Here is a 12,799-nt window from a genome sequence, read left to right as displayed (position 1 = left end):
CACAAAGTTCAATGACAGGTGGAAGCACTGATTCTCCACAATGAAACTCGACTTTAATTCAGGGATCAAACTGCAACTTCCAGCGAATCCCATTTCTTTTCCCGATCTGTGCGTGACACACCCATTCCTGGCCAAACCAACAGTACCTGATCTGCTCATTTCCTTCTGCTAGTACAGTTCACTAACACACTATAGAGGTATATGGGAGCAGTCATTCAGCTGTCTACCAATCTCAGAGTAATAACCTGGGCTGGCAATATTGGACAAATCATTGGTGTGTGGTTTGCAGTCATGAATTACCTGCATACTTGAGGCATCATCTCACTGTGGTTAGAGGTGGTAACCTATGCTCATCATTGCCGGGTATAGCCTTAACCTGCATTTGCTGTGCTGTTACCCTGGATACAGCCTTAATCTGAGCTCCTGTTACCCTGGATACAGCCCTTCCAGTCACTGATTTCCCTCCATTCTCATTTTTACTTTTACTAATTACCTGGAAGAGTTGGTCAACACATTGGAGAGGTGGGCATTGGCTGTTGTATAACAGCAACTGTTGCAAAGTGCCCGCTCACGAAAGGCAAGCTTTTAAAGTAAAAGCAAATTCTGCTAGCTGCTGTCCCCTCACTCCCCTATTAACGAATGAAAGCAGCTGACTGTCCTGCCTGCAATTTTTGATCATTAAGAATCACACTGGGAGGCTGGTGAGGAACGTTCTTTGCATCTATTCGACTTTCTTGGGTTTTGCTTGCTGTGCTGGCAGTCAAAAGGGGTGGTAAAGAGTTGATTATTGTGCTGGCAGTATGATTAAGGGGGCTCCACTAATGCACTGGAATGTCAGCGACTGAAAACTGATTTGCAATGGTGTTGGATCTTTGAGGGTTTCTACTCGTAAGTTTTACTGCAAAGCAGCAAAATGTGGAGTTCTCCATCAGGTATATAGATGGCTCCTGGGACAATTACCTGCCATGTTTTCAAAGGTGAGAGTTGCTGGAGCATTGCTACGAGAGTCGCACTCTTGATATCTGACCCAGGTCTTGTCCAGGTCCTCCATAAACCCATTCTCGTGGAAACTAAAAGAGATTGAAAAGAACTAGTCATTCTGAGAGGAACTGAACACCCCGTTATAGCTCTTTCAGGGAACCAGACCCCATGTGTGTCACGGATTTTCCCAGGTCTGTGCCCGGGTACATTGGATTGTCTGGGCAAGCGAATATCGGAAAATCACAGAGGTCGGGGAAGATGCCTGTCAAGTTTCCCTCCATTAACTTAAATGGAGAAAACTCAGGTGGATTCTTTTATAAGCTTGCCCTTCAATCAAGCCGACTTTCTGATTCACTGCATCATAAATATAAGATAGCCACTAATAAATCCAACAAGGAATTCAGGAAAAACTTCTTTACCCAGAGAGTGATTTGAATGTGGACCTTTTTACAACAAGGAGTGGTTGAGGGGAATAGCATAGATGCATTTAAGGGGAAGCTAGATAAACGCTTGAGGGACAAAGAAATCGAAGAATATGCTGATATAATGAGATGAAGTAGGGTGGTAGGAACTTTGTGTGGAGCATAAACATTGGTACAGACCCGTTGGGTCGAATGGCCTGTTTCTGTGCTGTACGTTCTGTATAATTTTGTGCAGCCAGTCGATCCGGTCTATCCAGGCACAGTTAACTTCTGATTATAATGTACTATCATTTTGCTTTCAGCATGCAGTGCACTCCTTTTATGGCATGTGTTGTGGGTAATTTGGAATTCCACATCAGCCATAAGTTTAGGTTGGAAACTGATACGTCCTTACTATACAGTATAAATGCACACGAGGCCCATGCTTGAGAGAAGGTCAGTCTGTGACCTGTCCTTTATTCCTTAGCACTCAAGTGATGGAAGTGGGTGGAGCTTGCCCTTTTATACCTGAAGGTCCAGGTTAGGAGTGTCTCGCACAAGTTCACCACCTAGTGGTCATTGTTCTCACAGTGTACAACTTAGGTCAGATTATACATGGGTTACAATGCTGGTTGAATACATGACATCACCTCCCCCCCAAAGTCTTATTGGGATCACAGGTTGAGTCTCTCTGGTGGTTTACGCTCTCTTGTAGAGCGCCTGAGTTGGGGCTCTGGTTGTTGGGCGCTGGCCTGAGTGTCTGCTGTTTGCGGTGCCTCAGGCCTATCCGGACTGCCCACAGTGACTGGGCTCTCCTCCCTTTGGTTCCAGTGTTCGGTCACCTGTGGTGGAGTGAACTCTATATCGTGTTCTTTCTCTGCTTCTTCTATGGGGTTGCTGAACCTCCTTTTTGTTTGATCCACTTGTTTGCGGCAGATTTGTCCATTGGTAAGTTTAACTACCAGAATCTTATTTCCCTCTTTGGCAATCACAGTGCCTGTGAGCCATTTGGGCCCTGCAGCGTAGTTGAGGACAAAAACAGGGTCATTTACATCAATACATCGCGCCCTCGCATTCCTGTCATGGTAGTGATATTGTGACTGGCGCCTGCTCTCGACAATTTATTTCATGGTGGGGTGTATAAGGGATAACTGCATTTTGAGCATCCTTTTCATTAGCAGCTCTGCGGGTGGAACCCCTGTGAGCGAGTGTGGTCGGGATCTGTAGACCAACAGGAAGCGTGATAAGCGATTTCGTAGGGAACCCCCATGGATTCTGAGCATCCCCTGTTTGATTATCTGCACTGCTCGTTCTGCCTGGCCATTTGAAGCCGGCTTGAACGGTGCCGTTCTGACATGGTTAATTCCATTGCCTGCCATGAAGTCCTGGAATTCAGTGCTTGTGAAGCACGGGACATTGTCACCGACCAAGATGTCTGGTAGACCGTGGATGGCGAACATTGCCCGTAGACTTTCTACCGTGGCAGAGGATGTGCTTGAATTTAAAATGTCACACTCGATCCATTTGGAGTAGGCGTCTACTACAACCAAAAACATTTTTCCCATGAAAGGACCTGCGTAGTCCACATGGATGCGTGACCAGGGCTTGGTGAGCCATGGCCAGGAGCTAAGGGGGGCTTCCCTGGAATCATTGCCCAGCTGGGCACACGTGTTGCACCTGCGAACACAAAGTTCCAGATCTGCAACTATCCCTGGCCACCAAACATTGACCTGGCAATTGCCTTCATCATGACAATGTCCGAGTGCTCATTGTGGAGTTCTCTGATGAACATCTCTCTGCCCATCTGGGGCATGACTACGCGGTTTCCCCACAGTAGGCAATCGGCCTGAATCAAGAGTTCATCTCTGCGCCTGTGAAATGGTTTAAATTCCTCAGGGCATGCCCCGTACGTGGCTGCCCAGTCCCCATTCAGGACACATTTCTTGACTAGAGACAATAGCGGGTCTCTATTTGTCCAGACTTTAATCTGACGGGCTGTCACGGGTGAGCCTTCGCTTCCAAAAGCTTCAACAGCCATCACCATCTCAGCAGCATGCTCGGTAGCCCCCTCAGTGGTGGCTAGTGGGAGCCTGCTGAGTGCAGGGCGCAGTTTTCTGTGCCCGGTCTCTGCTGAATTGTGTAGTCATAGGCGGCTAACGTGAGTGTCCTCCTCTGTATGCGGGCCGATGTGTTTGCATTTATGGCCTTGTTGTCGGCCAAAAGGGACGTTAGGGGTTTGTGATCTGTCTCCAGCTCAAATTTCCTGCCAAACAGCTACTGGTGCATTTTCTTTACCGCATGTACACATGCGAGCGCCTCTTTTTCTACCATCCCGTAACCCCTTTCTGCCTGAGATAGACTTCTGGAAGCATAAGCTACCGGCCGTAACTGACCCTTGGCATTGACATGCTGCAACACATACCCGACACCATAGGACGACACATCGCACGTTAACACAAGTTTCTTACATGGGTCGGATAGCGTTAACAGATTGTTGGAACATAACAAATTGCGTGCTCTATTAAAAGCCCTTTCCTGGCTGTCCCCCCAAACCCATTCGTGACCTTTGCATAGGAGCACGTGTAGTGGCTCTAGCAGCGTGCTCAATTTGGGAAGAAAGTTACCAAAATAGTTCAGGAGCCCCAGGAACGAACGCAGCTCCGTCGTGTTACGGGGTCTGGGTGCTCTCTGGATCGCATCCGTCTTAGATGCAGTAGGGCTGATCCCGTCTGCTGCTACCCTCATCCCCAGGAATTCTACCTCTGGAGGTAGGGAGACGCACTTCGCCTTTTTCAGTCGCAGCCCTACCCAGTTCAGTCTGCGTAGCACCTCCTCCAGGTTGTGGAGGTGTTCTTCAGTATCGTAACCCATGATGAGGATGTCGTCCTGAAAAACCGCTATCCCTGGAATCGACTTGAGGAGGCTTTCCATATTTCGTTGGAAGATTGCGGTGGCCGAGCGAATCCCAAACGGACATCTGTTGTACTCAAACAACCCTTTGTATGTCGTGATGGTGGTCAGCTTCTTTGACTCACCAGCCAGCTCCTGGGTCATGTAGGCTGAGGTCAGGTCCAATTTTGATAAAAGTTTGCCACCGGATAGCGTCGCAAAGCGGTCCTCCGCTCTCGGTCTTGGAGTGACACCCGATTGATGGTGGCCTTGTAATCGCCACATATCCTGACCGACCCATCCGCCTTGAGCACCGGCACAATCGGGCTCACCCAGTCACTGAATTCGACTGGCGAGATGATGCCTTCCCTCAGCAGGCGGTCCAATTTGCCTTCTATCTTTTCCCGCATCACGTACGGCACCGCTCTGGCCTTGTGGTGTACTGGCCTGGCGTACGGGTTTATGTGAATCACTACCTTGGCCCCCATGAAAGTGCCAATGCTGAATTAAAATAATGAATCAAATTTGTCCAGGATCTGTGAGCATGATACTCGCTCCACAGAAAAAATTGCATTGACATCGCCCCATTTGCACTTCATGACAGCCAGCCAATTCCTCCCCAGTAGTGCGGGACCATCCCTCGGGACAACCCAGAGTGGCAACCTGTTCTCCGAATCTTTGTGGGTCACGACTACCATGGCGCTGCCTAGCACCGGAATTAACTCCTTTGTGTATGTCCGTAGCTGTGCGTCAATCAGCGATAATTTTGGCCTCCTGGCCTTGGACGCCCACAACTTTTCGAACTGTTTGATACCCATCAGGGATTGGCTGGCCTCCGTGTCTAGCTCCATTGATACTGGGATGCCACTGAGGAGCACTTTCATCATTATCGGTGGAGTCCTGGTGTATGAACTGTATACGTGCTCCACATGAACTCGCTGAACTTCAGCTTCCAGCGATTTCCCCCAGCGTTCATTTCTGCAATTTCTGCAGGTATTTTGCTCATCTCTGCAAACTCCGGCTGCCTCCATGCCTGCAACATGAGCTGTTGTTGGAAACAAAAGGTCCCTTGCCAGTCAATCGTCCCTGACTGCTCTTGTGACTGTCCTTGAGTGCGCCATTAACAGGTGTTGATGGCCCCATTACTGGCCGCATTGTTCCTTGCAATGGCTTGAATCGCTGTTCGGCTTGCCATTGTCTCTGTCGAACTCCCCCTCTGGGTTCGACTACATGTTGGGGCATGCCCGATTGCCCTTGTCTGCCTGGAGAACTGTGTGCTGCTTTAACAATTTGAATCTCTGTCCCAACCATTCCTTAACACAGTACCTCTCGTCTGTTCTGCTCGTAGCCATGCTCGCGTGGTTTAAATCCCAGTTTCTTGTCGCCATTGATACGTCCTTACTACACAGTATAAATGCACACGAGGCCCTTGCTTGAGAGAAGGTCAGTCTGTTACCTGTCCTTTATTCCTTTGCACTCAAGTGATGAAGGTGGGTGGAGCTTCCCCTTTTATACCTGAAGGTCCAGGTTAGGAGTGTCTCCTACAAGTTCACCACCTAGTGGTCAGTGTTCTCACAGTGTACAACTTAGGTCAGATTATACGTGGGTTACAATGCTGGTTGAATACATGACAGAAACATCATTTTAAGAAATCGGAAAATAAAAACAAATTAAGCAGATTCCAGATTGAAACTCCCTTAAACTATGCACAATCTAAGCTTTTCATACATGTTCAAACAGCTTGATGATAGTTTCCATGATCTAAAACTTGCTTTTTTTGGTTTTGGCCTTGCTTCAATACATTGAACAATTGGTTGAAAATGAAACAGGATTCTCACTGTTCCATTAATCTTTCAAGAGACTGAAAACATGTCACAATCAACCAAGTCTGTACAGGCCAAAACAATTAACAAATTTGCAGTAGGATTTATACTATTGGGCAAATATTATGTGGCACAATAAAGATGCAGAAAAGATCTAGATACGATGCACAAGAGAACAATTTATCTTTCATGGTTTCTTTGAAAATCAGGCTGTTAATTACTATGATCATAAAGATCACATAAATAAGCACATATAAGGGAAGCCATTCAGCCCAATGAGCTTATCCTTCTGCAGAAACCTATAATTCCTCCCCATCACTTCATGGAACTGCTTCTTGCCTCCTTTGCTATACCCAGAGACCATCCCACCTGGAGCATTCTTCACTCCTTGTGTAAAGAAGTGTTTCTGACATGAGTCCTGACCGTGCCTTTTATCAGTTTGTAGCTATGTCCCCTTGACACACAACTTGAAATAGTGTTCCGCGTTCGCCTGTACCATTCACTTAGTCGGGTAATGTCCTTGGTCCAGTCATTTTCAGCTGCATCACCAACAACCTTCCCTTCATTTGTAAGCTTGGAAGTGGGATCTTGGAAGGAGGCTCAGTATGATCGTCTACTTGGCACTTTTGTCTGAAGACACTTGTCACTTGCATCCACCATGATAGAGCTTGAGGAGGCTCATGAAGCCTCTTCCTCCAATTAGTTGCCTGGCTGTCCACCAACATTTTTGACGAGATGTGGTAAGGATAGAAAGCTTTGCCCCAATCACCTAGCTCTGTTAACAGCTTTCTGCTTTTGGTGCTTAGTATGCAGGCACCCCGTGTAGTAGCTTAACTACGTCAGTGCCTCATTCTTAAGTATGCCTGGTCGTCTTCTTTCGTATGGCAGTAACAAAGTAAATCAAATGTCAATATCTAAGTTGGATATCCAGACCAAAGCTTCCGATGTAACAGCGTAGATATCTTGTAGGCTACCTGCAAGTTTCCTCTGAGGGCAATGCTCAATGATGTGCTCCAGGGTCTGATTAGGAGCTCCACAGTCGCATGATGAGGATGTTTTAATCTGCCACCTATGGAGAAGGTGGCAGCATCTACCATGACCTGTTCTGAGGCGATTAATGGTTGTCCACTGTTTGTGAGAAAGGGTTGATCCTTCAGGTTGTACTGTGGGGTCTTCTTTAAGGAATCCATTCTGTATGTCGCAGTTCTTCCAAGAATTTCATCATCGGTCATCAAGGCTGAGGGGAGATCGCTGAAAGGCTTCGGTGACGGTCCAAAAAGGCCTTCTAGATTTGAGACGGGTTGGTAGTAGGTTATTCAAGTCGGCCTGGATCGGCATGTCTTTGCTGGGGTAGTGGTTGTATTCTCTGGAGACTGCATATTCGCGGTGTAGATGTGCGATGTTTGCAAGCACGGGCAGCCATGGTGTTGGTGTCGTTAAAAGCATACCCATGATAATTCTCATAGTAGAATTTAGCTGGACATCAACAGATTTGACATGTGGACTTGATAGCTGTCATGTATTCAACTGTCATTGTAACCCATGGATAAGCTGACCTAAGTTGTACACCTTGAGAACACTGACCACAGGGGGCGAACTTGTGGGAGACACTCCGAACCTGGACTTTCCCGAATAAAAGGGGAAGCTCCACCCACCGTTTGTCTCTTGAGGTCTTGGTAATAAAGGTAACAGGTCACAGAGTGATCTTCTCTCAAGTATGGGCCTCGTGTGCATTTATACTGTATAGTAAGGACATATTATTGGCAACGAGAAACTGGGATTTATACCACGTGAGCATGGCCACTAGCAGCACAGAAAAGAGGTACTGTGTTGGTGATGATTGGGACGATTTTATTGAGAGACTACAGCAAAGTTTTGTCACTAAGGAATGGTTGGGACAGGATTCGGCCGACAAACACAGGGCTCATCTCCTGGCGGTTTGTGGGTCCAGAACGTACTCCCTGATGAATGGCCTTCTAGCGCCAGAGAAGCTGGCAGACAAGACGTTCGAAGAGCTCAGTAAGTTGATCGAAGAACACCTTAAACCGGTGAGCAGCTTGCACATGGCGAGACACTGGTTTTACATGCATCGGCGGCGAGAAGGGCAAAGCGCTTTAGATTTCGTGTCAGATCTCCGGCGACTGTAAGTTCCCAGATGCATGCAGAGCGGAGATGCTGCGAGACTTTTTTATTGAGGGCATCGGGCACGCTGGGGTTTTCAGGAAACTGATTGAGACCAAAGACTCGACCTTGGAAGCGGCGGCTATGATAGCCCAGACAATTATCTCAGGGGAGGAAGAGACCAGAATGATTTACGGCAAAAATCTTGGCTCAAATGCGGCAAACGGCCAGGGAGTCAACATTGTTAACGTGGCACACAGTTCTCTAGGCAGACAAAGGCAATCGGACATGCCCCAGCATGCAGTCGAACCCAAAGGGGGAATTCAACAGAGACAATGGCTAGCTGAACGGCTATTCATGCCTTCGCAATGGACAATGCGGCCAGTAATGGGGCCATCAACACCTGTTAATGGTGCATTTAAGGAGAGTTACAGAGATAGTCAGAGACGATCGACTGGTAACGTACATTTTGTTTCCAACAATGGGGCCTCTAGCTCATGCTGGAGGTGTGGAGGCAAACGCCCAGCCAGAGCTGGCAGGTATCAGCAATATACCTGCAGAAACTGCAACGTCAGCGGTCACTTGGCGCGTATGTGCAGGAAACCTGCAGCCAGGTTGATGTACGAGGAGGACGGGCCCGATGTAAGCCCTCCGAGGCCAAATGAATACTGGGGGAAATCGCTGGAAGCTGAAGTTCAGCGAGTTCATGTGGAGCACATATACAGTTCATACACCAGGATGCCACCGATAATGATGAAAGTGCTCCTCAATGGCATCCCAGTATTAATGGAGCCGGACACGGGGGCCAGCCAGTCCCTGATGAGTATCAAACAGTTCGAAAAGTTGTGGGTGTCCAAGGCCAGGAGGCAAGTGAGAATCCTGTTTCATTTTCAACCAATTGTTCAATGTATTGAAGCAAGGCCAAAACCAAAAAAAGCAAGTTTTAGATCATGGAAACTATCATCAAGCTGTTTGAACATGTATGAAAAGCTTAGATTGTGCGTAGTTTAAGGGAGTTTCAATCTGGAATCTGCTTAATTTGTTTTTATTTTCCGATTTCTTAAAATGATGTTTCTGTCATGTATTCAACCAGCATTGTAACCCACGTATAATCTGACCTAAGTTGTACACTGTGAGAACACTGACCACTAGGTGGTGAACTTGTAGGAGACACTCCTAACCTGGACCTTCAGGTATAAAAGGGGAAGCTCCACCCACCTTCATCACTTGAGTGCAAAGGAATAAAGGACAGGTCACAGACTGACCTTCTCTCAAGCAAGGGCCTCGTGTGCATTTATACTGTGTAGTAAGGACGTATCTCAATGGCGACAAGAAACTGGGATTTAAACCACGGGAGCATGGCTACGAGCAGAACAGACGAGAGGTACTGTGTTAAGGAATGGTTGGGACAGAGATTCAAATTGTTAAAGCAGCACACAGTTCTCCAGGCAGACAAGGGCAATCGGGCATGCCCCAACATGTAGTCGAACCCAGAGGGGGAGTTCGACAGAGACAATGGCAAGCCGAACAGCGATTCAAGCCATTGCAAGGAACAATGCGGCCAGTAATGGGGCCATCAACACCTGTTAATGGCGCACTCAAGGACAGTCACAAGAGCAGTCAGGGACGATTGACTGGCAAGGGACCTTTTGTTTCCAACAACAGCTCATGTTGCAGGCATGGAGGCAGCCGGAGTTTGCAGAGATGAGCAAAATACCTGCAGAAATTGCAGAAATGAACGCTGGGGGAAATCGCTGGAAGCTGAAGTTCAGCGAGTTCATGTGGAGCACATATACAGTTCATACACCAGGACGCCACCGATAATGATGAAAGTGCTCCTCAGTGGCATCCCAGTATCAATGGAGCTAGACACGGAGGCCAGCCAGTCCCTGATGGGTATCAAACAGTTCGAAAAGTTGTGGGCGTCCAAGGCCAGGAGGCCAAAATTATCGGCGATTGACGCACAGCTACGGACATACACAAAGGAGTTAATTCAGGTGCTAGGCAGCGCCACGGTAGTCGTGACCCACAAAGATTCGGAGAACAGGTTGCCACTCTGGGTTGTCCCGAGGGACGGTCCCGCACTACTGGGGAGGAGTTGGCTGGCTGTCATGAAGTGCAAATGGGGCGATGTTAATGCAATTTCTTCTGTGGAGCGAGTATCATGCTCACAGATCCTGGACAAATTTGATTCATTATTTTAATTCAGCATTGGCACTTTCATGGGGGCCAAGGTAGTGATTCACATAAACCCGTACGCCAGGCCAGTGCACCACAAGGCCAGAGCGGTGCCGTACGTGATGCGGGAAAAGATAGAAGGCAAATTGGACCGCCTGCTGAGGGAAGGCATCATCTCGCCAGTCGAATTCAGTGACTGGGCGAGCCCGATCGTGCCGATGCTCAAGGTGGATGGGTCGGTCAGGATATGTGGCGATTACAAGGCCACCATCAATCGGGTGTCACTCCAAGACCAGTACCCGCTACCGAGAGTGGAGGACCTCTTTGCGACGCTATCCGGTGGCAAACTTTTTTCAAAATTGGACCTGACCTCAGCTTACATGACCCAGGCGCTGACTGGTGAGTCGAAGAAGCTGACCACCATCATGACACACAAAGGGTTGTTTGAATATAACAGATGTCCGTTCGGGATTCGTTCGGCCGCCGCAATCTTTCAGCGAAATATGGAAAGCCTCCTCAAGTCGATTCCAAGGACGGTGGTTTTTCAAGACGACATCCTCATCACGGGTTACGATACTGAAGAACACCTCCACAACCTGGAGGAGGTGCTACGCAGACTGGACCGGGTAGGGCTGCGACTGAAAAAGGCGAAGTGCGTCTTCTTAGCTCCAGAGGTAGAATTCCTGGGGAGGAGGGTAGCAGCAGACGGGATCAGACCCACTGCTTCCAAAACGGAAGCAATCCAGAGAACACCCAGACCTCGTAACACAACGGAGCTGCGTTCGTTCCTGGGGCTCCTGAACTATTTTGGCAACTTTCTTCCCAAATTGAGCACGCTGTTAGAGCCGCTACACGTGCTCCTATGCAAAGGTCGCGATTGGGTCGGGGGGGACAGCCAGGAAAGGGCTTTTGATAGAGCACGCAATTTGTTATGCTCCAACAAACAGTTAACGTTATATGAACCGTGTAAGAAACTTGTTTTAACGTGCGATGCGTTGTCCTATGGGGTTGGGTGTGTGTTGCAGCATGTGAATGCCAATGGTCAGTTACAGCCGGTAGCTTATGACTCCAGAAGTCTGTCCCACGCAGAAAGGGGCTAAGGGATGGTGGAAAAGGAAGCGCTAGCATGTGTGTATACAGTAAAAAAAATGCATCAGTACCTGTTTGGCAGGAAATTTGAGCTGGAGACAGATCACAAACTCCTAACATCCCTTTTGGCCGACAACAAGGCCATAAATGCGAATGCATCGGCCCGCATACAGAGATGGGCACTCACGTTAGCCGCCTATGACTACACAATTCAGCACAGACTGGGCACTGAAAACTGCACCGATGCACTCAGCAGACTACCACTAGCCACCACTGAGGGGGCAGCTGAGCATGATGCTGAGATGGTCATGGTTGTTGAAGCTTTCGAAAGCAAAGGCTCACCTGTGACAGCCCGTCAGATTAAAGTCTGGACAAATAAAGACCCACTACTATCTTTAGTTCAGAAATGTGTCCTGAATGGGGACTGGGCAGCCATGTATGGGGCATGCCCTGAGGAGTTTAAACCGTTTCATAGACGCAAGGATGAACTCTCGATTCAGGCTGATTGCCTACTGTGGGGAAACCGAGTAGTCATGCCCCAGAAGGGCAGAGAGGTGTTTATCAGAGAACTCCACAATGAGCACCCGGGCATTGTCATGATGAAGGCAGTTGCCAGGTCACATGTTTAGTGGCCAGGGATAGATGCAGACCTGGAACTTTGTATTCGCAGTATAACACGTGTGCTCAGCTGGGCAACGCACCCAGGGAAGCCCCCCTTAGCCCCTGGTCCTGGCCCGCCAAGCCATGGTCACGCATCCATGTGGACTACACAGGTCCTTTCATGGGAAAAATGTTTTTGGTTGTAGTAGATGCCTACTCCAAATGGATTGAGTGTGCCATTTTAAATTCAAGCACATCCTCTGCCACGATAGAAAGTCTACCGTTCGCCGCCCATGGTCTACCAGACGTCTTGATCAGCGACAATGGCCCGTGCTTCACAAGCACTGAATTCCAGGACTGCATGGCAGCAATGGAATCAACCATGTCAGAACGGCACCGTTCAAGCCGGCCTCAGACGGCGAGGCAGAACAAGCAGTGCAGATAATCAAACCGGGGATGCTCAAAATCCAAAGGGGTTCCCTACAAAGCTGCTTATCACGCCTCCTGTTGGCTAATAGATCCCGACCACACTCGCTCAGTGGGGTTCAACCCGCAGAGCTGCTAATGAAAAGGACGCTCAAAACCAGGTTATCCCTTATACACCCTACTATGAAAGAAATTGTTGAGAGCAGGCGTCAGTCACAATGTGACGACCATGACAGGAATGCGAGGGCGCGATGTATTGATGTCAATGACTCTGTTTTTGTCCTTAATTAT

General features: G+C 48.4%; 1 protein-coding gene across 1 annotated transcript in view; it reads right to left on the bottom strand.

The window, feature by feature from the left end:
* LOC139232955 (glutamate receptor ionotropic, NMDA 1) overlaps positions 1 to 12,799 on the bottom strand; it is a 395,631-nt gene that overhangs the window by 54,746 nt on the left and 328,086 nt on the right. The window contains exon 18 of the mRNA XM_070863452.1: positions 961 to 1,070. Within this exon, the coding sequence (XP_070719553.1) occupies positions 961 to 1,070 (110 nt within the window). The remainder of the gene's footprint in view (positions 1 to 960; positions 1,071 to 12,799) is intronic.

Source organism: Pristiophorus japonicus, chromosome 20 (assembly GCF_044704955.1).
Source record: "Pristiophorus japonicus isolate sPriJap1 chromosome 20, sPriJap1.hap1, whole genome shotgun sequence".
In the NCBI taxonomy this organism is placed as follows: Eukaryota; Metazoa; Chordata; class Chondrichthyes; family Pristiophoridae; genus Pristiophorus; species Pristiophorus japonicus.
Note: the sequence above shows the minus strand (reverse complement) of the source record. Positions and strands in the feature narration are given on the sequence as shown.